Raw genomic sequence first — 27346 nt, 5'->3', positions numbered from 1 at the left:
AAAACAAATTCCATTTTAGAGGATACTCTTGGTGCCTTGCAAATAGCAGGAAATAATAAATACTGAAACGCTTTTTCAAGGCCGAATGAGGAACTGAAGATAACCCTGAGATCCTGCCTCCTAAACCAGAGGGCATGGATGGTGGCACTGAAGGTATTGTCCTGCTTTCTAATCCAACTGATCCAGTGAACACTCTGATGGGCAGGGGTTGTTTCATTCCGACGAGGCTCAGCAGCTGGTTACTTGTGACGATGGATACCGGCCATAAACTAGTCTTGGTTTCAGACTGGGTGTAACTTGGCCTGTGCCTCGGAACGTTTATGACTGTGCTAAAACGGGGTGAGGCAGAGAACTCTTCTCAAACACCAGAAAGGGCAAAGACGCACAAAAACAGCCGTAGCTAACATTCATCTTATGTGTGACTAGTGAGAATGTGCCAGAACCACGCTGCGGCCCGCTCACGACTTACCTTCTCGCGCCGTCCTCGCCACAACTCTGCGAGGAACGCCAGCCTCCGCGTTAAAGATGAGCCCCCGAGGCTGCAGGCGTCCTGACAGCCTGTGGAAGGATCGCACTCTCTGCTCCGGGGGAGGCCAGGGCACCGCCTTAACCCCGGAGGGAAGGGGAGAGCGCGAAAGGCGGGTACCACGGTCCCCGAAGTCAGAGGCCGGGCTGAGAAGGGCGTCCTCATAGGGCCTCTCCACACGCCGCACCTGGGGGCAAACTCTACCCGCCCGCACGCACCGACGCCCACGCAAACCAGCAACGACAGGCCACTGCCCAGAGGCCTAACTGTGAGAGCTGGCCCTCGGAGAACTCAGAAGGACCTGACCGAGGCCCCCGGCCGGCGCGGCCCGTCGGCCCCGTCCCCTGAGCCTCCCCAGGCGCGGCGGAGGCTGCGCGGCTGGGGGCGGGGCGTCGAGCGGCGCCCCGAGCCGTCTCCCAGAATGCACCGCTCGATGCTCGGAGGAGGAGAGAGCCGTATGGGGACGTGGGGTCCGGTGGGCGCTGGGGGCGGGGCTGTCTTTCCGCAATAAAACAGCATGTTTGGGGCTGTGGAGGTTTCATGCGGTGGTTCTGTGCTGGGCTGAGGCGGCGAGGACTTTAGTCCCCGTGGGCCCTGGGCGTACCCTGGGGCCCCTTTGGGAGAAAGAGGCGGGGGCTCGACTTCGAGGCCAGGCGCCGGCGGGGCTGGCCTTCGGCGCCCGCGGTCGGCACTCCACCCACACCCGCTCTGAGGTAGCTGCGGCGAGTCCCGCCAGGCCCGACGGCTCCGGGCGGGACGCCGGCCGGGCCGAGCCGACCTTCGGCCTCTGACCCCCAACCCTGTGCGCCGCTCCTCCGTTGCGAGCGGGCCCCTCCACGGCCGGGCCCGGTTTCCCGGGGACGCGTTTCCCACCGCACCGCTGGCTGGCCGAACCACCCCGGCGGAGGCTCACTTCCGGCGGCCCCGGGGTGGCGGCCTCACGACAGACACGGCGCGAGCCCGGAGCTGCACCCCGCCCCGGGGAGCCCCGGCCGCCGGCTCCGAAGGCCCAGCTGCGACCGGGAAGGAGTCGCAGCCCCGCCGGGCGGCCAGGCTCGTGCAGGGCACAGGTAGGTGTCCCGCGGGGTTGACCCGCGTCCTGCTCGGGCTCCCGGGCCGGAGCGGGGACGGGCCCGCAGCGCCTGCGCCTTCCGGTCTTCGTTCCCGCCGGCGTGAGGACGCCGCGCCACACTCACTCCAGCCTGGTCTCTTTGGGGACGACGCTGGCGCGTTAGAGGTTTTTTGTGCGTAATTTCACGATTTCCGGAAATACCAAACCCACAGTTGGGCGCTTAGTCAATTATGAAACCGATGACCCTGCTTAATAGTTCGAGAACTAGGTACGTGAAGTAAGTGTTCTCTTAAAAGGGGCCTCCGGAATTTCATATCGTAACCATGTCTAGGCCACCGCCTATTCAATCGCGGTGGAGAAAGATGGTTCCAGCGAGGTTGACTGGCCAGTCACGGATGAGATATGCCAAAGAGGGCCTCTGTTCCTCCCACCTGCCTGAGGAGTAAGAACCGTTTCTGTGAGGAAGGTAATGCTGTATTTTCAGTTCGTCGTTGACAGAGGTGGCCCAGAGTGAGACTCTCAAAGCACTGTTACACAGAACCACCTGATACCCACAGGAGGGCACAGAGGGCTGGGCAGGTGACCACCCTGGGCCCCATGGTGGGCGGGGAGGGCAGGCCTGGTTGCAGATCTCCAGTGATGTTGCCACAGGGTGGTCTGCCTTGGTAGGGGTCCCTGTGCCTTGTGGGTGACAGCGTCCTTTTATGGTAGCCTGCTGTGGGCCAGGCGTCCACTAGGACATTCCATTCGCTATTTCATTTACTCTTGACACCAGTCCTGACCGGCAAACGTCTCAATCCCGCTAACAAATGAAGGGTTAAAGCCCGGAGAGGTTGAGTGACTTGCCCAAGGTCTCTGCTGAAAGGTGACGGCAGTGGGGTTTCAGCTCTTGGCCTGCACCGATACCTTTAGTGTCCACATTTGTGACGCTTGGCTGGCAGTGGAGTGGCCTTGAGGACAGTTAGCGCTTAGCCTTTGAGATTGATTTTATGTCTGCCTCGGCTCTCCGTTGGCGGTGGCTGAGCCCTGGTCTTCTCCCCCTTCAGTGTGGAGACAATGCCAAAGCTGCAGGGTTTTGACTTCTGGAGCCGCACCCTACGGGGGGCCCGCCACGTGGTGGCCCCCATGGTGGACCAGAGCGAGCTGGCCTGGAGGCTGCTGAGCCGTCGCCACGGGGCCCAACTCTGCTACACTCCCATGCTGCATGCCCAAGTCTTCGTCCGCGATGCCAATTACCGGAAGGAGAATCTGTACTGTGAAGTGTGCCCCGAGGACCGGCCTCTCATTGTGCAGGTGGGTGGGGAAGCCTGGCCCCTGGAACACCTGGTGGAACACTTTTCCTTCAGCCTTTCCAGAAACAGTTTCCTGATTGGAGGGGAGTGGGTGGGTGTGCCATGGTGGAGCGCATGCGAAGTTTCCAGGTGCATCTATAGCTATCTTTCCCGGAGATGCCCCCCTCTCCCCAGGAGCTGGCTCAGACTTTGGTGAATGGACAGCTTGGGTGCCCTGAAAGAGTTGCAGCCCCCTAACATCATCCTGCATGCTGTCTCGCCTCTTTTTCAGAACAAGAGAAAAGAATGGCTCTGAGGTCTTGGGAAAGTCAGTGACACTGGCTTTCTCTTAGAATTGAGAGAAATTCTGTGAATCTAACTCACCCTCCTGGTGGCATGGGGATGTGTCCTAGTTTAGTCATGTTGTAAATGTTGAAGACAGGATGCCATCCTACAGTCAACCCCTGGGACCACACTCCCCACTTGGTCACATATGAACCCCTGTGGGGCTGGGTGGCCAACAGACCAGGACCAGGCTCAGGTTCGTGGTGACTTTGCTGTCTTTCCAGTTCTGTGCCAATGACCCAGAGGTGTTCGTCCAGGCAGCTCTCCTGGCTCAGGATTATTGCGACGCCATAGACCTGAATTTGGGTTGCCCGCAAATGATAGCCAAGCGAGGTGAGTTCAGTTTTGGAGTCCTGTATGGAGCACCTGCTTTAGGCCAAAGTGAGGCTCTGAGCCCATCGGGCACTCAAGTAGAGAGTCTAGGGTGGGGATGAGCTAGGGCCAGGGCCTGGCCCTATTTCTGATTGCAGTGGTAGCTCAGGCCTAGCACCAGCCCTTTCTTTGCTCCTCCCTCTGGAGGCTGGCTCTTCTGTACTGGAGACAGGGGCAGGGTTCTGCTGGCTCTTGGAGGCTCATCACTTCCCCTAGTGCCTGGGAAGCGGTCGGGCTCCCTCTGGATAAATGTTTTTTGCTGAAGGGAGGTCCCTGTCACACCCTTGAGCTTCCAAGACACCAGTGGCCACTCCCCTGGTGTGGGGCTCAACCTTTCTTCCTCACTGGGCCTGAGGAGTTGGTGGTTGGTCAAGACCATGTAGGGTGGGCATTCTGTTCAGCACTCTTGAGCTCAGGCAGCTGGGCAAACAGAGCTCCCAAGTCTGACCCTGAGAAACTGCTTGACTCAGTGATGGTCTCGTGTCTCAGCCGGAGACACCTACTCCTGGGGAGGCTGTGGGGGCCAGCAGTCAGGGGGCCCCCAGCCTGAGGGATCTGTGGACGTGTATGCAGCCCATGCAGGAGGCTTGGTGCCCCTTGGGGCTGGCCTGGCAGGTCAGCTCGTGGTCTGTGTGGACATAGGAGGAGGAGGGGTGCAGAAGGTCATGCTTTTCCTTTGCAGGTCACTACGGTGCCTTCCTACAGGAGGAGTGGGACCTGCTCCAGAGAATGAGTAAGTAGGTTCTGTGCTGTGTGTGGGGCTGTGGGGTTGGGTCATGGTTGGGCAAAGGAACCCCAGAGACAGCATGGCAGGGGCTCAGGAGAGCACAGTGGCTGGCAGAGTCCTCCTGGTCACAGTGCTCTTCCTGCTGTAGAAGGTGGCTATGAAGAGTCACCTATGCTGTGCCAGCTGCCCCCCTTAGGACCCGACAGTAGGTGTCAGAAGGCAGTGTCCTTTCCCAGTCCTGGCCCCTCCAACACCCGGAGGGACCGAGGCAGATCTCTCAGCTGCCATCAAGTGGGAGCAGGTGCAGGACCATCTGCTGGGCCTGTGCTCCATCAGGGGCTGAGCTGTGGGTCCCCACAGCCTGCTGGAAGGTGAACACCACGGTTCTTGCACAAGCTGACTCTCCTTTTCCCCAGTTCTTCTAGCCCACGAGAAACTCTCTGTGCCCGTCACGTGCAAAATCCGTGTCTTCCCAGAGATTGACAAGACTGTGAGGTATGCCCAGATGCTGGAGAAAGCAGGCTGCCAGGTAAGGAGGCCATGGCTTGCAGGGCCCGTGCTGTTCCCCTGCCCTCTGTCCTCTAGACACTGAGTCAGGCCTGGAGGGGGCCCTGTCCCCAGGAGCGCCCCTCAAGGAGCTTACTCTCTGAGGGTGGACAGGAATCACAGTGACCTTGAGGCAAGGCCTGATGAGACCCATGCTAACTTGTATGAGGGAGGTGAATACTGGGTAGAGGGAGGTGCCAGGCCCTGGGGTCGGGCTAGTCCGGTCCCTCCCTCACGCCTTTGGCCTTGGGCAGTGGGGTGCTGCCACCTCCAGGAGGACTGGCCCTTGAGGCTAGGCTTCTCACCTCTGAGTCCTGGGTGGAAGTGTGAGATGGCTCTGATGTGGGAGCCCCAGACAGCACCCCAGGGCATCACCTGGCCCCAAGTGCAGCCCAGGGAACCAGGGATCGGTGTGGGGCAGGCCCAGGGCAGCCTTTCTTCCACTCTGCGTGGGAAGCTGATGCCCAAAAGCCAAAGGGAGACGGTCCCCTGGGGGTCACTTTGGGGCTATAGCCGGGAGTGGGGTTGAGCCAAGTGCTGCTCTGTCCTAGTTGCTGACTGTGCACGGGCGCACCAAGGAGCAGAAGGGGCCTCTGTCGGGTATCGCATCCTGGGAGCACATCAAGGCTGTGCGGTGAGTGGACATGGGGGACAAACCAGGGGTTAGGGACGCAGCCCGGCCCTGAGACAAGGCTTTCAGCCCTTTGTGCTTCAGTAGGAGTGGGGTCGGGGGGCAGCGTGGCAGAAAGAGAGAAGTGCCTGCCAAGATGAAGTTTGGGGGTCTGGGCACTGCCCCAGGGGGTGAAGGGACAGTGTTCCTCTGAGTGTCTGCTTATCCTGCTCCCCGACAGGAAGGCAGTGGCCATCCCTGTGTTTGCCAACGGGAACATCCAGTGCCTGCGGGACGTGGAGCGCTGCATCCAGGACACAGGGGTGCAGGGGGTCATGAGTGCAGGTGAGGCTGCACTCTCGCCTGCCGCTGGGCCGGCGCTGGCAGACACTGGAGGGCCCTGTGTAGCTTGTGAGGCTGTTGGCCCAGCTAAACAGCCTTGGGCCCCTCACCGTCCTTACTCGGGTCCCCATCAGCCTGTGAGCTGGGTGGCCAGCCTTGCCCTTGGTGTGACATGGCATCGGGTGGGGGCGTCCCTCTCGGAAGGTGAGCACCCGCAGCCTCAAGCCCCTTTCCCCCTGCAGAGGGCAACCTGCACAACCCCGCCCTGTTCGAGGGCCGCAGCCCTGCCGTGTGGGAGCTGGCCGAGGAGTATCTGGACATTGTGCGGCAGCACCCCTGCCCCCTGTCCTATGTCCGGGCCCACCTCTTCAAGCTGTGGCACCACACGTGAGTTGACCCACAAGGCAGATGCTGTCTGGTATGAGCCCTACCTGGGCATTGGGGCTTTTAAGAGAGACGTCTCCGAAAACATTTACCAAAACAGTTTGTCACCAAGTCAGGTCTGGAAGGGCTGAGGTGACTAGTGAGGTCAGGTGGGAAGCCTGGGTTGGAGGGAGACAGCGCCCCTTTGTGTCAGGGCTCGGGGTGGCGGTTGGAGCAGGGTGGTAGGCCAGCTGTGATGGGGCGTCTGTCTCAGGCTGCAGGTGCATCAGCAGCTTCGAGAGGAACTCGCCAAAGTGAAGACCCTGGAGGGTGTCGCTGCAGTGAGCCAGGAGCTGAAACTGCGGTGTCAGGCATGTGCAGGGGCTGGCAAGCCGGGCAAGTCGCTGAGCGGGTGGGAGAGGGTCTTGGGTCATGACTGAGGGCCCTCTGGGCTTTTGCAGGAGGATATATCCAGGCAGAAGGAGGGAGAGAAGCCTTCGGGTGGCTTGCCTTTCTTCCACTGGATCTGCCAGCCCTACTTCCGGCCAGGGTGAGCGCCTGCACAGGGCCATGGTGCACACGGTGGGGCAGGGGTGCTGGCAGCTCAGCTCCATCCCTCCAGGTGTGGAGTTGGCCTCTCCCCTATCAGTGGACGCTTAGGTTTTAAATCTTTTCTTCCACAAGATGCTTCTCTAAGCTCCTCTGATCCTGGGTGGATTTGTCTTGGGGTCAAGATGTTGACCCCCAGGCTTCCTCTGGGTTCTCAGAGGAAAGGCCAGGCTATCCTCTGTGGTCACAGCCCTGCCTGGGGCTCCATGGCTCAGACCCTGGTGTTCTCAGTCTGGCAGCCCAAGAACTGAGCTGCTGGAGCCTCGGGGGAGCTACGTGCACATCCAGTACATAAGTACCCACCATGGCCACGTGGTCCCCCTCGTCCTAGGACTGTGGCTGGCAGGCCCCTCTCATGGGTGTACCTCAGCTCTGCCCGCTGTCTTCCCCCTTCAGGCCCAGGGAGGGGAGCAAGGAGAACAGGGGTGCCTGTGGCAAGCGGGCCCTGGAGGAGGAGGAGGGCAGCACGGATGTCCTATCCAAGAACAAGCAGAAGAAACAGCTGAGGAATCCCCACAAGACCTTTGACCCCTCGCTGAAGCGTAAGCTGCTCATGCCGCCGGGGCCCAGGGAGGGTAGCCCCCATAAAGGGGGCTTCACAGGCCACAGGGGAGACCAGCAGGAAGGGCCCTGCAACCCTCCCACATGCCCCCAGGGAGATGGGCAAGTCCCACGAGGCTGCCACATTAGGCCACTGCCAGCAGTCCTGCCTGCCACGTGCTCCCTTGGCTGCTGCCCTAAGGCAGCTGGAGAAGCAGAAGTGGGGCTTGGGATGGCCTTCCTGAGAAGGCCCTTTAAGTGGGAGATGTGCAGCAATGGGCATAGACCCCTTGAGCCTTCTGAGCAGGTGGGAAGAAGGGCCTGTTGGTTTCCTGGCAGGACTGTACTCACTGCATCCTCTGCATTACCCCAAGCCGCCTGGCCTGGCCAGCCCAGCGAGCAGGTATACCCACTAGGGGCTTCATGTAGGAGACGGCAGTGGTAGGCTTGTTCAGCACCTCCTTTTGTTCTTTTCCCAGCGAAATATGCAAAGTGTGATCAGTGTGGAAACCCAAAGGTGAGTCGGTCTTTCTGGCCATGCTGCTCAGGGTAAAGGTCAGCCCCAGGAGGGGACGGGGAGAGTGGTCCCTGCTGACACTGTCTCAGAGGATCCCTGGGCTGCCCAGTACTTGCAGGAGCCGTCCTTTCCCTGTCTGCTGAGGGTGCAGCAGGTGGGGTGGCTGCTTCCCTGTAAGGTCAGCTCTATCTAGCCTGGGGTGCAGCCCTCTTGTGCTCTTGGCAGCTTGTTTAGGCTGCAGGCCTTGCCCTGGGGAAGGGTGTCAGCTGCAGGCTCACTGGCTTTCCTGTTTCCAGGGCAACAGATGTGTGTTTAACCTGTGCCGGGGCTGCTGCAAGAAGCGAGCTTTCAAAGAGACCGCAGACTGCCCAGGTGGGGATGCCTGCTGCTGTCAGCCCGTCCCTCCCTAGGGCCCCCAGTGGGCTCTGGGACCCTCAGCCTCCTGAGCCCCGTTTTCCTCCTCTCGCCTCTTCTGCCAGGTCACGGATTGCTTTTTAAAACCAAATTGGAGAAGTCTCTGGCATGGAAGGGGGCCCAGTCCCGGCCACAGGAGCCTCAGCAGGCAGGGCCTGGGGAACCAGGCAACTTCTTCCCCGAGGTCACTGGCAGTGCCCTGGCCTGAGGGCACCGGGGAGCCTAATGTGCCATCCCACTGAGCCCCAGGAGTGCTGCCGAAGCCTCGACACATCCCACTTAAGGAAACGCCTTTACTCAGGGAATCTCCTGCTACTTAACTTAGAAGGGCAAGCTGGTCTTATCCTCAGCCCACACTGGGGGCCTGGAAATGCTGCACTAGGGAGTAGGCTCGCAGGCTGGACCTGCCCTGTCCTCCAGACTTGTGTGTGTTAAAAAGCGAACAATAAATCATTTCAAAGATGCGCATGCATAGAGCCCAAGAGACGACCTGTGACACCGCCAGGCCCAACGAGGCCCGACTGCCGCTGCAAACTGGGAGGATGGAGTCAGGGCCAGTGGGGACCTCAGAACAAGGGGAAATGGGCAAAGAACCTTCTGCCTTGATCTCTTTTGTGGCCACGGAAACCTTCCTAGAAGAGGGCAATGCCTAGTGTCAGCCAGCAGAGGCTGCCTCCAGGCCATACTGCTTGAACATGAGGGAGGGGAACCTGAGGAAGTAGAGTCTGGGCCTGGGGACGAGGACCAGGCCCTGCCCCAAAGCCTGGCCCCAGGGAGACAACCATTAGAAGCCACTGTGGCAGGAAAGAACAGCGCAAAGGGAGTGTTCTCAGGCTGCCCTTTAATGGACTAAGATTCATCACCTTGTCTGCAATCCCAAACAATGCATGAACAGGGGCTGGGAGGCAGTGCTGCTGGGGGGGGGGGGGGCCAGGTGCCACACAGGTGAGCCCTGCAGGCCTCACCACCTCCCCAGGGCCCCAGCACAGGGCACAGCATAGGGGAGGGGGCAGGAGAAGCTGGACACGTGGAAGCCTGGGTAGGGGGCAAGAGCTGGCATTCAGTGGCCAGGCCTCTGCAAGTGGGCCACAGGTGGCACCTCCAGAAGTCCTATGCAGGCAGATAGGAGGCCCAGGTGTCCGAGTCTGCAGGTTGGGGCATGGGGCAGGATGAGGGCATGCAGACGATCCTGGAAGCCAACAGGCACCCTCACATGTTGGTGCTCATTCGGGACTGGCTGTTGGCAGGTGTCAGCTCCCCCTGGCTCCCTTCTCTCGGAGGGGACTGCAGTGGAGACATGGCTGCTCAGCCCAGGAGGTGCATGTGCGGGCCCAGCCTGTCCTCCCCACATCCCAGCGCCATCCCTGATCTTACCTTGACATGGATTTGGTTGCGCAGCACAGCCGCGCGCAGGATCATGGCTTTGGCACGCCGCTGGAACTCCTTGCCCATCAGCAAGGACTTCTCAAAGGTGGTGCTCCGCTGATCCACGTCCCGGGCATACAGGATCTGCAGAGGTGCAGGGCTCAATAGGGCCCAGGGGTCCCCCTTCCCACACCCCACGGTCCCAGCCTGAGCCCAGCCACCTTGCTGTGGGAGTCAATGCGTGCATTGATGAGCCCCTCCAGGATGAGCTGCGTCAGCTCGTCCTCCAGTGCTGCCACTGTGGTGTTGAAGGCTGTGGCCATCTTGCGCATGTCAGCTGACACATAGGGGCTGAAATACTGCGGTGCAAAGGGGATGTCAGCTTCCAGACATGTCTGCAGCACCTTGCCTCAGCCTCCACCCCACCCCACGTTTACCTGGATGAGGGCACGGTTGCGAATCTGGGTGTACAGGGTCCTGACGTGGGGGGCCAGGTACATGTCCAAGAGTAGGTTGTCCTGGTGAAGAGAGCTGGTCAGGGACCGGCTGCCTGGGCTCTCTGCACTTACTCGCCCTCCAGACCAGGCCGTAAGTCCCTCACCTTCATCTCATCCAGCATCTTCAAGCATGAGGCATATTTGGACTCATAGAATTTGAAGATGATGTCCCGAACCTGTGGCTCCAACTCCAAGAACAACTTGAAGGAGCTGCAGATGCCACCTTGTTAGGGTTGGCCCTGCGCCTGCCTGCCCTGAAGGCAGCCAACGGGAAGGACTGGAGCTGCAGAGGCCCACAGGGCCCCAGTCCCAAGGCTTCTGGGAGAGGCCAGGACACAAGGAGGAGCAGGGCCAGAGAAAGGGCCCACAGAGGGACAAGCTGCAGGGCCCAGCACCCCCATCCTCCATGCACCTGCTGGAGATGACATTGCGCTGCAGCTCCTGCCGGTCAAAAGTGGCCAAGGCGCACAGGCCACCGTAGATGGCCACGTTGCTGGGGGAAAGCAGCTGAGGGGCAAGAAGGAAGGTGAGTCCAGAGACCTGGGGTCACTGGTGGTTAAGACAGAAGCCTGGAGCCAGGGCTGGGTCCGCCTCTGCCCCACCCATTGCCCATTCAGACAATGCCTGGGACCCCATAGGGGAGACCTCCCAACAAAGAACCCAGCCCCTGAGCCCTCACCCTGCTTCCCAAGTCCCAGCGAGGGGTCCTCCCCAGAGACCCTCATGCCCCTCACCTCGGGGAAATCACAGTGATCGAATGAAGCCAGCAGGAAGCACTTGGCAGCCTGCTTGTACTTGCGTGCAGCCAGCTCGGCCAGGCCTGGGAGAAGAGGGGGGCCAGAATAAAGCCCAGCGCCGTGACAGGCGCACCGTGGCCTCTCCCACCTCAGGGGCTCCTCAGCACCAGGGGCAGAAATTCTGGCTAGCGAGAAGTAACAGCGCCCATGAGCACTCTGAGAGTCAGGTGCCCAGGGAAGCTGAGCACAGTGGCTGTTACTGTTTGCAGGCTGACCTGATCAGGGCTGTACAACTAACCAGTGGGGGATCAACCGTGACAGCAGCTGTCAGAAGGCAATACCTCCACTCCTAATGCTGGTCACACACTGGCCTCACCATACAGGACTTGAGCCGGGCAGGTGTCACCCATAGCCATGGGTGTGAGGCTTCCAGGTTTTCCCCAGCTGTGACAAGGCCTACTTCCCAGGTCATGAGAACTCAGCAGTATGATGTGCTTGGGCCACCCCCAGTGGAGGTGGGACAGGGTAACCTGTGATGTCCACTCGCCCTGAAGCCCAAGGGTCCTCACCTGCGGCACACTTCAGCTTGGTGAGGATGGCCTGGGTCTGGCTGTCCCGTTCCCCACGTTGCTGCAGAAGAAGGTTGTACACCTGAGCAACCAATGCTCTCCCACACTTGTCAATTCCCAGGCCTGGACACCCAGCCCCAGCCTGAGAAGGGCAAAGGCAGACTCGGGGAGGGTGAGGCCCACTGGAGCTACTGTGGTCAGGGCTCCTGAGGCAGGATCTCAGGAGGCAGGCAGGCGGGACGCGGAGCTGGCATTACCTCAGCAATCTCTGGAGTGGACTCAGCCTTGCTGACATAGCTTAGCACGTGAGACCAATTCTGCAAGTAGACGCTGACCTGACAGGCACGCAGGTGGAGAGGACTCAGCCTGGGGCGCCCCTCCTGGCCCAGGGGCAGCATTACCCTACGGGCGCCGCCCACCTGCTCCCGCTGGGCCCACCTTGATGACGTTGAGGCACATGTTGATGACGTGCTTGGCGCTGGTACAGTAGTCCCGGGCGCGGGAGTAACACTTGAGTGCGTTGCTGAGGTCCCCACAATCGAGGTAGTGGTCACCCAGGTCATCGTGGCCGCGCCTGTGAGCCCAGCCATGAGTGGACCCCTGTCAGGGGCCGTGGAGGGTCTGGCTGCCCGCTTCCCCCACCCCCGTGGGCGGCACCTGATGCTCTCCTTGATGGAGTTGCCCTTGTAGTTCTTTAGGTCTGTATCCAGCTTCTCCAGCTTCAGCAGGGCCTTTTTCCGCGTGGCCTCTACCCAGGCCGTGTCCAGGGGCGGGGGCTCCACGCCACTCTCAGGGATGGCATCAGGTGCATTCTGCAGCTCTCTGAGGGAGGGCTTGGCCATCAGGGGCTGAGGTACAGGCGGGCAGGCACCGTCCAGCGGCCCCTGCCTGGCTTGGCCCCCACTGGGAGAGCACCCAGTTGGCACAGGGGCAGTCCTGACCGCAGAATCCCGCAGCCTGGCAGGGAAGCCCAGTGGGAAAAGGGCCAGGCAGCCGTGCCAAGAAGAGAGAAGCCCACTGCCATCTCCACAAGCTCTGCTCACGTCAGAACAGCCGCCATGTGCCCACTTATGCAGAAGCAGCAGGGACGGCGTCGAAAGAGCCTGGATTCTCTCAGCCAGGAGAGCAAGAACCTAGTCTGTTTTGCCACTTAACAGCTTAACGCTCTTTGCAGCTTTTCAACAAGGAAGGCCAGGTCGTGACACTGTGAGTGCCCGCACAGGTGTAGGGCCAGGCATTGCAAGAGCACAGGAATGGCCCCTGCCCTGGCTGGACTCGACAGGGACACACCATGCCCAGCCCCTTCCTCCTCTCACCAAGTCCCCTGGCCTCACCTGGTGGCCTCTGAGAGCTTCCGGTGGATCTCCTCATACATGTCCACGTTGAAGGTCCTCTGCACGAAGGAGAGGGCCATCTTCAGGGCCTCCACCCGCAGCGGTGGACAGTGATCAGCAATGAACTGCAGTCGCTCGATGCGCATCAGGCCACTGTAGCTGGCTGCATACTGCTCCAGGTCCTGGGGGTGGGGGCAGGGAGACTGTGCAAGGCGGAACCCCAGACCCCAAGCCCTGGCTAGTGAGTCAGGAGCAAGGGCGCGAATGCCAACCCTTCCCCTGTGTCTGAGAGGCCCTAGGCCCTCAACAGGCACAACTGGGCATGTGGGCACCAGAAGAACCACTATCCAGGTGCTGAGAAAAACCATGTGGGGTGGGCCAGTGCAGGGGCTTCCAGAGTAGAGCTCTGCCCTGGGGGGAGTGAATGGCCAGAGCCAGATGGGCACGTGCTCGTGACTGCCAGTCACCAGGATGACCAGTGACGAGACAGTGCTTCATAGGCTGGACCCCAAGGAAGACTTGCACTTATGGTGAGATTCAACTTGCAGGGCAGCCTGGCACACAGGGCTCTTCTACGTGGGGAAGAAGTGGGGTGCAGGATCTGGAGCTGGGCTAACAACCCATTATAAATAGGCAGTTAGAAACCCTGATGGTTTGTGGGTCGGAGAAAGACACAACCAGAGTGGGGAGCCTGGCCTAGACCCCCCAACCTCTCCCCAGGAGCACCCCACCAAGCTACATACCAGGGTGGGGTTCTCCACCACATAGTTGACATCAGGCGCGTTCTGCGGGTCTTCCTGGGGGTCCACATCAATCTGCATGGGCTCCACAGCCCCCTGCAACACGGGCCAACACCTTGGCACCTCCAGCCTGGGACAGCCCAAGGAAGGTGAGAGACCCTCACTGTGCCCCGAGCTCAGCTCTGCCTGCCATCTCCCAGGCGGGAGATCCTGTTCCCCCAAGAGTGCCCATCCCAGCCCCTACCCACTCCCTGCCCCGTCTCCAGCACCGCCACATCAGGGAGGGGGCTCCCTGCAAGACCAGCGGCTCACAAGCAGAAACCCTTGGCCCGATTCTAAGCGAGCATCTTTGGAGCGGGAAAGCAGACATCGGAGGACGGCTACCCAGGGACCCGCGAGGGTCCCTACACGTTCTCAGCCACCGTCCTGATGCAGCTTCCTCCGAGCCACAGGGAGAAAACGGTGGCGACCTCAACTCGGGCAAGTCCCGAGCAGCCGGGGCAGCAGTGCGGGGGGCGAGTCCTGCCGAGGGACCGGAAGACCGCGCATTCGGAGGCGGGCGGGAGTCACCTGGGGGCGCAGCGGCGGGACCTGGCGGGACGAGGCCACGCTCCTCGGGAGCACGGCGAGCGGCCTGGGCGGCCCGGCGGGCGGGGGTCTGCCCCCCTCCCGCGCGCTCACTCGCTGTCCTGGGCCCTGTCCTGGGAGGTACCTCATAAAGCAGCGTACAGGCCGACAGGCTGGCGCTCAGGCTGAAGTCCCCGGCCGTGCCCGGCAGGAAGAGGTCTGACCTACTGCTGAGAGGGGCGCGGTACAGATCTGCCACCGCCGCGGCGGCCGCGCTGGGGGCCGGGCCACCCCTCATCCTGTCCTGACTCTCTGCACCCCCCGACCCTGACACAGAGCTGGCTGGCTGCTGAAGGAGAGAGAGCGTTAGCGCCGGACGGCCCCCCGAGTGCCGACGGCGGGGCGCTGCGGCCGGGGGCACCGCCGCGGGAGGGAGGCCGGGGGAGGGGGCACACGGCCGGCCAACTCCGGCCCAGCAGCGGGGACGCGGAGGGGCCACCGGCCGCGCTCGTTACCTGCAAGTTAAACACCTGGACCGGCAACGGCATCTTCGCCCACCCCGCCGCGGCGCACCGTCCACTTCCGGGGCAGCGCGGCCGCCGCTTCCGGGTCACGGCGCGGGCTGGGTGTCTCTTAAAGGGGCCGCGGCGCGCGCCTGGCCCGGGCGGTGCCCGCCGGTCCCGCGGCCGCATGAGCCGCGCGCGGGGGGTGCTGTGTCGGGCCTGCCTCGCGCTGGCCGCGGCCGTGGCCGCACTGCTGCTGCTGCCGCTGCCCCGCGCGCCCGTCCCGGCCCCGGCCTCAACCCCCGGCTCGCGCGCACCCCGTACCCGCGCCGCCGCCCCCCGCCTGCGGCCGGACGACGTCTTCATCGCAGTCAAGACCACCCGGAAGAACCACGGGCCGCGCCTGGGGCTGCTGTTACGCACCTGGATTTCCCGGGCCCGCCGGCAGGTGGGCCCCGCCCCGCGACACCGTCACGGACCCCTGACCCCCCAGACCCTCGTCTCCGGGATCCCTGACCCTGAGACCCCGCCCCCCAAGATCCCTGACCCCGGGACCTCAGGACCCCCGTCCCTGGGATCCCCGCCTTGGCACTCTGGCCCCGGGAGCCCTGACTCCGGGAGCCTCGCCCCAGAGATCCCAGTACCCGCTACCCGTCGCTGTATCCCCGGCGTGGTGGCCATGCCCTGCGTCCTGAATCCAGGGGGACCCAGGGTCTCCAGCATCCGCTCTTTCCAGGGCTCCAGGTTTGGGGTGATGCTCTGGGCAGGTTCTCCTAGCTGGCACCGACCGAGACCGCAAAAACCTCCAGTGAGAGCAGGCCTGGCCCCAACTGCACTGGAGATGCTGAAGATAGTAGCAGGTTGTCTGGCTGTTGCTGTGACACCATCCTTCCTTCTCCCCTGACCCTGATCTGGCATCCAAGCCCAGCCTGGGGGCATACTTCTCATCCTGAGATTCTGGCTTTGAAGCCCAGGCTCACTTGCTGGCTCCTTTACTGCTTCATCCTCACTCACCAGGGGCAAGGCTCTACCAGGCCTGGGGTCCCTGGGGAGGGCCCCTTGATGCCTCACAGATTTTCTCTCCCCAGACGTTCATCTTCACCGACGGGGATGACCCTGAGCTACAGCTTCAGGGAGGTGAGTGCCCTCCCAGGCCCAGCCCTGCCATGGTGCCCAAGGGCCCCCTCCTCACATATTTCTCTTTCCAGTGTCATACATCCCCCTATTGTTTACAATGGCCTAGAAGGTTTGAGTTATCTGCCCAGAGTCACACAGCTGGTAGAGGACAGAACCAGGATGACCACTTGCCACTGGCCCATTGTCCAGGGCCCCACCCTGCCAACCATGCTCTGCCTCTCTCCACCGCTGGCAGATTTCCAAAGGCCTCAGGCAGGAGCCATGTTCCCAGAAGTGGCTCCAGCAGGGAACCATTCCTTCCAGGCCTGTCCCTATCAGGGTGGTCCCATTTCAGTTCCATTTTCCAGTGAGTTTCCGCTCACAGGACTCCAAGGGGTTTTCGTCTGTCTGGATCTCAGAGGTTTGCAACAGGGCCAGCCTAGTGAGGCCGAGACAGGGCTGCAGTCGGACCTGGCCTCGGGGCCTTGAGCAGGGCAAGATGGCCAGCCTGTCGTTTTGCGCTGACCTCAGTGGGGCAGGTTGGGGGGAGGCCTCACCCCGGCCCTCACGCTTCCCCCTTTTCTCTAAATGGCAGGCGGTCACGTCATCAACACCAACTGCTCGGCTGTGCACACCCGCCAGGCGCTGTGCTGCAAGATGTCAGTGGAGTATGACAAGTTCATCGAGTCTGGACGCAAGTATGTGGTGGCCACGGCTCCGCGCCCCTCAGAGATCCCAGGGCCGCAGCTGGGCCCACACACCTGGGCTGGGCCCCTCGCTGGCGAGACTTCCCCATCACCCCCAGGTGGTTCTGCCATGTGGATGATGACAACTACGTGAACCCCGAAGGCCTGTTGCAGCTGCTCTCCGCCTTCTCACCCAGCCAAGACGTCTACCTGGGGCGGCCCAGCCTAGACCACCCCATCGAGGCTACTGAGAGGGTACAGGGAAGTGGAACTGTGAGTGCTGGGCCGAGGAGGGACAGCTGAGAGCGTGGAGACCCCAGCGGGAAAGGGCAGGGGCTCAGGGCAGGTGCCTGATCCACCCAGGTGGTCGTTTCAAGAGGTTTGGCAAGCAAGAAGGGGCCGGGGCCACAGGCGACTGGGTTGCAGAAGCCCCCATCCCCTTGTGCCCTGGGGAGCCTCTGCCACTTGGGTTAGGAGCTACTAAGCGCTGGCTTAAGAATGACACTGATGATATTCAGACGAAGAGTCGGGGTGAAAAGCTCTGAATTGTGGCTCCCTTCTTCCCAGGTGACCACTGTTAAGTTCTGGTTCGCTACCGGTGGGGCTGGGTTCTGCCTGAGCAGAGGCCTTGCCCTCAAGATGAGCCCATGGGCCAGGTGAGTGGGGCTGTGGGAGCACCGGCAGCTCAGGCTGGGAGGCAGGCAGTGGGGGCGCCTCGGACTGAGGAGATGCTGACCAGCATCCGCCGCCCCCAGCCTGGGGAGCTTCATGAGCACAGCCGAGCGGGTGCGGCTGCCGGATGACTGCACGGTGGGCTACATCGTGGAGGGCCTGCTGGGTGCTCGCCTGCTGCACACCTCCCTGTTCCACTCCCACCTGGAAAACCTGCAGAGGCTGCCGCCTGACGCCGTGCTCCAGCAAGTACGGTCCACCAGGCGCCAGGCCCGGCGCTCCCTAGTGCCTTAGCACGTGTCCCTGACTTGGGGTCTTGCCCCCCACCCCACTCGCTGAGAGGCCTGGCCTGTCACCCAGATGGTCTGTCGGCTGCGAGAGGGTTCAGGGAGAGATTGGCACGGGGCTGGGGTTAGGTCCCAGTGCTGCAGTGAAGTTGCTGTGGACCCTGGATTTAGCCTGCTGGGCCCCAGGGTTGCCGTTGCAGTGGGGGCATCCAGTCTTATGTGGGTGCTCATTTGTAAAGGACTGCTGCTGTTCTTACCTAAATGGACAGGCCCCGGGGCAGCTGGGCAGTGGGCAGTAGTCCGAGTGGTGATGGGAGTCGCAGACCAGGCCACAGGAAGGGGGAGTTGGCTTTGAGCAGGAAGTTCCAGACTGCAGTCCCCGCTCGTGCACCAGCCGCCTTCCTGAGGTGTCTTCTGTGCTGGCCACACCTCTCAGCCCATGTCATCCTCAGTGCTGTGTCCAAGCCTGCCCCAGAGGACACAGGGTGGGGGTGGTAGGCACGGTCCTCCTCCAGCAGGGCAACCAGGAGGCTGAGTGGCCTCTCCTGGCTGGACTCCTGAGACAGGTAGAGGAGTTGGCCCTGAGAGAGTGACTTGCTCTCCTCCCCTCTCCCAGGTCACCTTGAGCTATGGGGGTCCTGAGAACCCACATAATGTGGTGAGCGTGGCTGGGGGCTTCAGCCTGCAGCAGGACCCCACACGGTGAGTGGGCAGTGGGGAGGAGTGGGCTGCCAGGGCCCCACAGGAGCTCTGGTGCCAGCCCACCCCTCCCACAGTGCTGACCTCCACTTCCCCCTTCCCAGGTTTAAGTCCGTCCACTGCCTGCTCTACCCAGACACAGACTGGTGTCCTGTGCAAAAGCAGGGTGACCTCGCCTCACGGTGACCCTCGACCCCTGACCCAGGGGGTGGCTCTGGCTCTGCCCCAGGTGCAGGTGGGCCATGCTTGCCCAAAAGAACAGGAACGGTGCTGCCCCCTCCTGGCCTCGGTTGGCTTCCTCAGGCAGCAACCGTCACAGCCATGGTCACATCAGGGGGGCGATGTGGTGCTCAACAGACACTTGGGCTGGCCTGCAGGCCTCCTTCACAGCCCCTGGGCAGGCCCGTGGGACCCGGTGCTGTGGGAGAGTGAGGACAGCGCTGCCTGCCCTGCCCTGCCAAGGGATTTAGCCTCTGTAGGGTGCAGGCTACCCCAGAAAAAGCAGGAAGGGGAGGCGCTGCCCCCTCCTCCCAGCCCAGCTCTGCTCTGGAGGCTTGCTCCCGTGGGAAAGGTCTCTATGCTAGGGTCTGGGGGCTTGGGAGGACACTGGCATCTGGCTCCCAGGGCTCTGTGCTGCCCTCCTCACCGCGCTGGAGAGGGGGCTCCAGGAAGACTAGGTCCTGAGGCCAGGGTTGTGCAGGAGCCTTTAGCCAACTGTAGTTGACTGCAGAGGCTTTCCAGGCCTTGCAGGGGAGGCTGCTCTCCCCACACCAGGCTTGGTGCCCAGCCAGGGTATTAAGGTCTCTGAGGATAGCTGCATTCAAGGACTCAGGCTCCCCAGCCAGCTCTTGTGCTCTTGTGCTCTTGTGCTCTTGTGCTCTTGGGCACGGCTTATTTCTAGTCAGGGCATCTCTATTCAGAGGCCACATTATTGGGGGACCCTTGGCCAAGACCCCTCTCAGGTTCTTCAGCCAAGGTCTCCTTACTGAGGGGCCTTGAAGACACTTCTCTGCTCTGACTTGTTACTCAGTACTTTTTGTCTCCTCCTCCTCCCCCTCCTCCTGGCCTCAAGTCCACAAAACAGCAGGAGCCTTTTGTGTGGGGCTCTCTCTGCAGGGAGACATCCTCATCCTGTGGGCACTGATTCTGCCTTTCCGCAGGTGCAGAAAATGGAGCACGGGAGCCAGCACATCCTTTCTGATCTCTTGCTGTGCTGTTGTCATAAGTGAATAAAGGCTTGGTCGTGACTTTCTGTTTGGCTCGTTGTCTTAATGGACCAGCACAACACCTGGCACTCACCTCTAGGCAGGACCACACAGCATCCTGCTCCTCCCCAGGGAAGGCTCTGCCCTGAGACAGTCTTTGTCCCAGGCAGATCTGCATTCGTTACAGCCCCGCCAGCTGAGCCTTAAACTGCCCACTGGACTCTTCTGTAGGAGCCAAAGCATATCGCGAGGGGTGGTGGGAATGAGGTCCCACAGGGAATGATGGAAACATGACCAACCTTGTCCCAGGAGACGGTCTTCTTGAGTGTCATGCTTGGCTTTCTCAGCACATTGTGGAACACCTCGTGTGTGTTTGTGCACGTGTGCACACACGTGTGTATGAGTGCATGCATATGTACCTGGGTGCGCATGGCATGTATATCTGTGAATTGCTATGTAAATGCATGATTCGCTCTGTACGTGGGCATGCACATATGTGCATGGCTGTATGTGTACATGGGTATGTGTGTACATGGCTGTGTATGTGTGTATGGGTATGCACATGTGTATATGGCTGTGTAGAGGGGTATGCACATGCATGCATGGCTGTGTATATAGATGAGTGTGTGTGCATGTGTGTTAGTGTGTGCATGGCTGTGTATGTACATGGATGTGTGTGTACACAAGTGTGTGCATGGCTGTATATGTGTGTGCATCTGTGTGTACTTGTGTGCATGACTGTATATTTTTTTTATTTTATTTTTTATTTTTTTGTTTTAAATTTTTCGTTTATTGCAGTAACATTGGTTTATAACATTGTATAAATTTCAGGTGTACATCATTATACTTCTATTTCTGCATAGATTACATCATGTTCACCACCCAAATACTAATTACAACCCATCAGCACAGACATGTGCCGAATTATCCCTTTCGCCCTCCTTGACTGTGTGTATAGATGAATGTGTGCATGTGCATTAGTGTGTGCATGGCTGTGTATGTACGTGGGTGTGTGTACATGAGTGTGTGCATGGCTGTGTATGTACATGGATGTGTGTGCGCACGTGCATGGCTGTGTAGATGTGTGCAGATGTGCATGTGGAGGACAGGCAGGCAGTACTCCAATAAGCAGGTTTGAGTCAGCATGGACCGTTTTCTGTCTGATTCATTGGTGCACAGCCAGGAGGAAAATGCATCCCAAGCCTCACGGGGTCTTCAGGGCCTGGGGCTGCCAGGGGCCCAGGGAAAGGCCCCTAACTTTGTGCACTGTCAGGCTCTGGGCTGGAAGAGAAATATTGGAAGTCCAAACAAGTGTAAGGGGTGGTGAGTTTCAGCAAGCCTGAAACCTCACCTTGATAAGAAAAGACAGCAAATTCTTGAAACTTGGGGCCGGCCTGGTGGCGTAATGGTTAAGTTTGTGCACTCCACTTTGGCAGCCCAGGGTTCGCAGGTTCGGATCCCAGGCGCGGACTTACACACCACTCTTCAAGCCATGCTGTGGCGGCGTCCCATATACAAAATAGTGGAAGATGGGCAGAGATGTTAGCTCAGGGCCAATCTTCCTCAGCAAAAAGAGGAGGATTGGCAACAGATGTGAGCTCAGGGCCAGTCTTCTTCACACGCAAAAAAAAAATTCTTGAAACTTGCTGCAGAAATGTACAATAAAAGAATCCACATAGAAAAAGGCGCCTGCATCAGCTGTCTGCCTCTCCCCACACGGCCCACATCCCACTTTGTGTGGACGTGTGGTTTGCTTGGTGCTCCATTCACGGCAGACATGGAGTTCTGTGTCCTCCTTGTCCCCTTAATGTCGTGTAAGGATTGCCCTCTTTCCTGAGCCTGCATTACATCCCTTGCCTTGCCCCAGGCACTGCCCACGAACACGATGTCCGTGGATGGCGAGGAAGATGAAATAGAACGTGTTCACCCAACGGAAAGAGTGTCTGGGGAGAAGTTCCTACCAGTGGGTTATTATTCAAAACATGTGAGTAGTTTTTGGCTCTTCTTTAGGGCCAGATGCTTTCCAAAAGAGTGAGTTCAACTTGCAATACAGCTGAGAATGGAAAATTGTATCCCTTCTACCTCCACTCTGCCTATACTGGTCTTATCATTTAAAATGTCATCTTGTGTACTAGTAGATATGAAATGGTATTCTTTAGCATTTAAATCATTCTCTGAGGTTGGTTTTTGCCATTAGTTTGTGAACTAAGCCTGTTCCATTTATCTCTCTTTTTTTGGTGTAAATTCATGTCCACTTACTCAGGTCTTGAGGCTTTTCTCGTAAGTGACCAGTCACACCAGTGCCGTTTTGAATTGTTGGTGTATAATTATAAACTTTTCAAACCGGTAATTTTCCACTTTGATTCAAACAACTGTTTCTAGGCAAAGCCAGTCTTGCTGTTCAGATCTTCTGGAAAGAGACTTTGGCAATCCCAGACTCAAGTTGCTGCAAATCTGGTGAGCTTGGGGCTGCAGAGGAACCACAGCATGGAAGGGGTGGAAAGAAAACTGAGGGGCAGCCTGAACCTCAGGAGTAGGAATGGAGGCCAGAGATGGGCATGCCTCAGGAGCGCCCAGTGAGGGTGGGAGAAACCAGCCGGGGTCCTCTGGGTTGGGCGCTGGTAGTCAGACCCCAAGGCAGTGAGGTGGCGTCAGGCACAGGTCACTTGGGGAGGGGGTTTTGGTAGGTTACCAGGAACTGTCTGTGCTCAGGAGCCACCTCCCTCCCATTCCCAGACATGGAATGTGCAGCAACACCCCTGCCCCGAGACCTAGACAACGGCTGAGCCTCCCAGACCCTAGCCCACTAGGGCATCTGCCTCTCCTGTGTTCACAGAGCACAGACCCAGCACAGCATCAGATTGGACCAAACTGCCCCTCCCCCAGCTGGAGCAGCCTACGGCCCAGAGCTCCACCCCGGACTACCTCACTTGGTGGGGTGTAACAGTCACCCCAGAACCCCTAGTACCCTCCAAGGGGAGGCGGCACTGGCCAGCATCCTGAGGCTGCATGGTCTGTCAGGGCAGCTGGTTCATTTATTTTTCAGAGAGAAAAAAGCGTGGGAGGAAACACACCAAAATATTTATCTATAATTGTCTCTGAAAAAATGCAAAAACCGGGGAACGGCCCCGGGGCATAGCGGTTAAGCGCGCGCGCTCCGCGGCGGCGGCCCAGGGTTCGCAGGTTCGGATCCCGGGCGCGCACCAGAGCACGGCTTGTCACACCATGCTGTGGCGGCGTCCCATATAAAGTAGAGGAAGATAGGCACGGATGTTAGCCCAGGGCCAGTCTTCCTAGGCAAAAAGAGGAGGATTGGCATCAAATGTTAGCTAAGGGCTGATCTTCACACACACACACACAAAAGCAAAAATTGGTAAAATGTTTTTTTCTCTTTCTACTTTTTGGTATTTTACAAATAAAATATGTCTTATAATGGACATATAGTAGATGTATATTCAGAAAAAGTTACAGTGTTTTAAATTAAGGTTAAAATTAAACTGTATGTTTTCGGACCTCCATCTAACATTTTTTGGACAAGCATCTACTAAGCATCAGTACACCCCATGTCATTGCGTGCCAGGCATTGAGCAAGCACTGGAGGAATGATGACCAGCAGAATGGACCAGCTCCCCAGGGCTGGGGAGGGTTGGGGGCCAATGGGGGATGACGGCTAATGGGTACGGGCTTTCTTTTGGGGTGATGAAAACACAATTGATCCTCATTATTTGCAGATTCTGTATTTGTGAATTTGCACACTCAATAAATTTATTTGTAACCCCAAAATCAATACTTGCTTTCCTAGACATTCACAGACACGTGAAGAATGGTGAAAACTTTGAGTCCCTGGATGTGCCCATCCCCAGTTGAGGTTGAACTAGGTGAGGCTCTGCCTCAGAGATACTGAGAAGACAGAGCCAGCAGGGAGCAGTGCAGAGTAAAGCAAGAAGCTCCAGCTCCAGGGCCAGTGGAACTGGGTTTGGGTCCTGGTTCTGGCACCTGTTGGTAGGGTGGCCTCAGGTAGGTCACCTGACACTTCTGAGCCTCATTTTCTCTTTTGTAAAATAAGGAAAATAGAATCTACGTATTGAGTTGTTTTTAGGATTTAAGATTTATAATCTATGTAAAATGTGTGTGTGTGTTTCCCTTAAGAGCAATGGCTCAGTATTAGCTAATTCAGTATTTGTGGTGACTTCAATCTACTGTGAATAATAAGAATTAACTTTGTTCTGGAATTATGGACTTTATTCTGGATTCTGGTGATGGTTACAGAACTCTGTGAATATAATAAAAATCACTGAATTGTACACTTCAAAACTGTACACTTTTTGATATGTGAATGATATCTCAATAAAGATGTTATTTAAAAAATAAGCCAAGGGGCTGGCCCGATGGTGTAGTGGTTAAGTTCATGCACTCTGCTTCAGTGGCCCAGAGTTCGCAGGTTCAGATCCTGGGTGCGGACCTACATGCTGCTCATCAAGCCATGCTGTGGGGGTGCCCCACATACAAAATAGAGGAAGATTGGCAACAGATGTTAGCTCAGGGCCAATCTTCCTCACCAAAAAAAAAAAAAAGAGCCAAGATGAAATTCAAAATTGCAATAGCCCTATATTATTTATGTTATCATGAGAGAAACAAACTCCTATTATTTGTTAATATAATTTATTAACAAAAACATTCCCACAAAGAAATCTTTAGGATTAGATGGTTTCACTGGTGAATTCTATCAAACATTCAAGGAAGGAATAACATCAATATTACACCAAGTCTTCCAGAAAATAGATAAGAAGAGGACATTTCCCAACTCATTTTGTGAGGCCAGCATAACTCTGGTACCAAAATCAGACAGATATGTTACAAAAAAAATTGACCAGCTGAATCTAAACTTTGTACAGAAATGCTAAATGCATAGAATATAAAAAGCAGTCTTGAAAATGAACAAAGCTGAAGGACATACACAGCCTGACTTGAAAGCCTACTGTAAAGCTACAGCCTCGAGACAGTGTGGCACCGGCACAAGTGGCCACAAATAGACCGTGGGACACAGAGGAGAGCCCAGATGCAGACGCATACTGTCATAGAGTTCCCGATAAAGTCACCAGAGCAGTTCCGTGGGGAAAAGCCTTTTCAACAAATGGTGCTAGAATTAGTTTATTAATTTCATTATACTTAAAAAAAAAAAAAAAGCCAACATGGAGTGTGCATTAGGATGGGCTAGGCTGTGCTGCAGAAACGACTAAACACTGAAACTGTATTTGTTCACATCATGTTATGAAGTGTGTGGGTGGCTCTCTTCTAAGTGGTGAGGCGGGAATCCAGGCTGCTTCTATCCTTTGGGCCCACCACCTTGTAGTTCAAAAGTCAACCTGGCATCGTCGGGTGAAATGTAGGGCAGAAGAAGGTATGATGAGGGCACACCAGATACTTGCCACGTGAGCCCAGAAGGGACACACATTACTTCTCCAACATTTTACTGGCTTGAAGAAGTCACATGGCCACCATAACACCCAGAGAAGCTGGAAAATGTGGAGAAGCACAGGGGTCTGGTGAGCAGTGATTACCTGTGGCGGTGAGCAGACAGAGAAAAAGATCCTGAGTCTCTGATGGTGGTGTTGGCTGCCATGTTCTTATTATGCATTTGTTATCATGAGAGAAACAAACTCCTATTATTTCAGCCAGCGTTAATCATGTTATTTGCAGCTGAAAGCATTCCTAACTGATTATGAAGTGTGAAGGAAGATCTATGACTGCAAATAGTTTTTGGAAGGAGTAGTAATGGGAAGAAAAAGAAATAAAGGAGGAATAAAGAAAAAAGGGGAGATATGGGAGGAAGCCTCAGCTTGGGACAGTGGCTCCTGGTGCTGCACACAAAATTGTCAGGGGGTAGTGGTCAGTCTTCTGTCTTTCGAGAGGACAGGAGACAAACACCTGCATTTTGAAAACTCAGTGAGGAGTAATTCCTGGGCAGCCACCCTCTCATATTCAACATGGTGAGGGGAGGGTCCTGGGGGGTGGTCTCCACAGGAGGATCCTTTGGAAGCTTGATCTGTTGTAAGGTGAAGCAGTTTGGTTGACTCTGTTCTCTATGCAGGAATGCATCAGGAATGGGTTCCAAAGCCTTATCCACAGTTGTCCCCACCATTTAGTTCCCCTGCTCTGTGCTGGGCACTGGGCTTGCCCCAGATACACACCCTGTGTCTAATCTCCCAGTAGCCCAGCAGGGTGGGCTTTCCTCTCCCATACCACAGCCCTTGAGCCTCCACCCCAGCTCCTTCCCTCCATCCTGAGCAAGCACTCTGGCTCCACCAACCTGAGGCCACCTTCCCAGCTGTGTTCTAGACAACACCAAGGCAGCCTGGACGCTGGGAAGGGTAAACTGTTCTTTGGGGTTCCTATAAGAAGCTTAATGCCATGCAGAGTGGCCTTGGGCCTCTAACCTGTTCTGTCTTATCCCCTTGGTTGGGAGAAAGGAGCAAAAGCCTCAAATACAGTTTTGGGAGACCCCCCAGGAAACTTGTGCACCCCCAGCTTCTAGCCAGTGTGGCCACACAAAGCTGCAGATCCCTCTCCTCCCCCACCTCTTTCCTTTCTCATTGCTTTTTCCCTTCCTTCTTTTGTTTTTTCCTTTCTTCGCATTCAAGTGCTGAGGATCTCCCCCATTCGTGCCAGGTCCCCCTCTTTTTGATTCACTCATTCCTTTGTATTCCTGTCCTCCACTCCCCACCCCTCCTGGAAACCACTTAAGGTGTTTCAGTGTATAATTGTGTGTTTCTGTTCTTATAAAATGTGTATCATTTTGTGTGCAGAAATTAGTATGCTTACTATTTGCATGGTATATCTTTTCCATCTTTTTACTTTCCACCCATTTGTAACTTGATATTCATAGTGAGTAATTTATAGACAGCATATTGTCTTGCTTTCATATTTGGTGTGACAATCCATGCCTTTGTATTGGAGTGTGTAGGCAGTTTACATTTAGTGTAATTATTGGTATAGTTGGGTAGAAGTCTACTGCTTTGCCAGGTTTTCTGTTTGTTCTTTCTGCTTTCTGTTCTTCCATTGTTCCTTTGCTGTCACTCTTGAGGGTAATCAAGTAGGCTTAGTATTTTACTTTATTTCCTCTAATGGTTTTTCAGCTATACATTTAAAAATTATTTTGTTAGTAGTCTTGCATTAACATTATGCATCCTTAATTTATCAAAATTTGTTTAGAGTCAATACTGAACCACTTCACACTGAAGACATTTCATTATTCCTGCTTCACATTTCTAATTTCATGCTTCACAAATGTAATAACCTTGCAAGAGCATAATTTCTTTTACCCTCACTATCCTTTGGGCTATTGTTGTTATATCTTTTACATATGCCAAAAATTCCACTTTGCAAAGTTATTTTTATTTTAAATAGGCAACTGTTTTTACAGGAAATTTTTAAAAGAAAAATTGTATTTTATATTTTCCAATGTATTTAATATTTCTAGAATTCTTCATTCCTTCTGGTAGATGCAAGGAATCATGTGGTGTAATTTCTCTTCAGGCTAGAGAACATCCTTTAGCTTTCTTATAGTGCAGGTCTACTGGTGACAAAATCTCTTAGCTTCTGTTTGCCTGAAAATGGCTTTATTTCACCCGCATTTTTGGAGGATATTTTTGCTGCATATAGAATTTCTGGATTGACAGATTTTTTTCTCTTTTAGCAGTTTAAGGATGTCATTTCGTTGCCTTCTGGTCTCACTTTTTTTGTGTGAGGAGTCATCATCATTCACACAATTGTTTCCCTGTAAGTGACGGGTGCTTTTCCTCTGGTCTCCTTCCAGATTTTCTTTTCATCTTTGGTCTAATCAGTTTGACTGTGATGTGCTTTGTTGTCGTTATTTTTATGCTTATCCTGCTTAGGATTCAGGGAGCTCTTGGGTCTGTATGTTGATGATTCTAATCAATATTTTTTTGAAATTTGGGGGCATTAGTTCTTCAAATACTTATTAGTGCTATTCTCATTTCCTTCTTCTGGGACTTCAAGTACCTGTATATTAGACTATTTCGTCTTTTTTTTTGGTGAGGAAGATTAGCCCTGAGCTAACATCTGTTGCCAATCCTCTTCTTTTTGCTGAGAAAG

The 27346-nt window shown here is 56.7% G+C and overlaps 3 protein-coding genes across 15 annotated transcripts; 2 read left to right on the top strand and 1 right to left on the bottom strand.

The window, feature by feature from the left end:
- Positions 1-1066: 1066 nt before the first annotated feature.
- Positions 1067-8718, top strand: DUS1L (dihydrouridine synthase 1 like). Of its 8 annotated transcripts, XM_087441833.1 has the most exons (15): positions 1067-1596; positions 2083-2177; positions 2645-2891; positions 3439-3547; positions 4269-4319; positions 4730-4842; positions 5411-5493; positions 5711-5814; positions 6054-6198; positions 6449-6545; positions 6636-6724; positions 7180-7325; positions 7803-7840; positions 8137-8212; positions 8320-8718. In XM_087441833.1, the coding sequence occupies exons 3-15, from the start codon at positions 2655-2657 to the stop codon at positions 8460-8462; spliced, it is 1431 nt and encodes a 476-aa protein (XP_087297959.1). In that variant the 5' UTR covers positions 1067-1596; positions 2083-2177; positions 2645-2654; the 3' UTR covers positions 8463-8718. The 8 variants fall into 8 exon arrangements, with proteins under 8 accessions (XP_087297959.1, XP_004432938.1, XP_087297957.1 ...); XM_004432881.3 differs by lacking the exon at positions 2083-2177; XM_087441831.1 differs by having other exon boundaries at positions 2083-2891.
- A 360-nt stretch (positions 8719-9078) lies between these two features.
- Positions 9079-14704, bottom strand: GPS1 (G protein pathway suppressor 1). 3 transcript variants are annotated; one of them, XM_087441826.1, is made up of 14 exons: positions 14579-14704; positions 13500-13592; positions 12757-12938; positions 12080-12244; positions 11861-11996; positions 11680-11757; positions 11423-11483; positions 10851-10936; positions 10529-10623; positions 10221-10326; positions 10057-10137; positions 9841-9978; positions 9629-9763; positions 9079-9555 (listed from the first exon to the last, which is right to left on the bottom strand). In XM_087441826.1, exons 1-14 carry the CDS (start codon positions 14609-14611, stop codon positions 9505-9507), a joined length of 1440 nt encoding a protein of 479 aa, XP_087297952.1. In that variant the 5' UTR covers positions 14612-14704; the 3' UTR covers positions 9079-9504. The 3 variants fall into 3 exon arrangements, with proteins under 3 accessions (XP_087297952.1, XP_014644863.1, XP_087297953.1); XM_014789377.2 differs by having other exon boundaries at positions 9079-9538; XM_087441827.1 differs by lacking the exon at positions 14579-14704 and adding an exon at positions 14209-14534 and having other exon boundaries at positions 9079-9538.
- A 34-nt stretch (positions 14705-14738) lies between these two features.
- On the top strand, positions 14739-19278 carry RFNG (RFNG O-fucosylpeptide 3-beta-N-acetylglucosaminyltransferase). Of its 4 annotated transcripts, XM_087441835.1 has the most exons (9): positions 14739-15014; positions 15655-15703; positions 16278-16380; positions 16488-16641; positions 16936-17024; positions 17124-17289; positions 17944-18029; positions 18131-18261; positions 19187-19278. In XM_087441835.1, the coding sequence occupies exons 1-8, from the start codon at positions 14754-14756 to the stop codon at positions 18210-18212; spliced, it is 990 nt and encodes a 329-aa protein (XP_087297961.1). In that variant the 5' UTR covers positions 14739-14753; the 3' UTR covers positions 18213-18261; positions 19187-19278. The 4 variants fall into 4 exon arrangements, with proteins under 4 accessions (XP_087297961.1, XP_087297963.1, XP_087297962.1 ...); XM_087441837.1 differs by having other exon boundaries at positions 16488-16623; positions 18131-19278; XM_087441836.1 differs by lacking the exon at positions 18131-18261.
- Positions 19279-27346: the final 8068 nt, after the last annotated feature.

The sequence above is a fragment of the Ceratotherium simum genome, chromosome 16 (genome assembly GCF_057802395.1).
Source record: "Ceratotherium simum simum isolate JZ-2026a chromosome 16, ASM5780239v1, whole genome shotgun sequence".
In the NCBI taxonomy this organism is placed as follows: Eukaryota; Metazoa; Chordata; class Mammalia; order Perissodactyla; family Rhinocerotidae; genus Ceratotherium; species Ceratotherium simum.
Note: the sequence above shows the minus strand (reverse complement) of the source record. Positions and strands in the feature narration are given on the sequence as shown.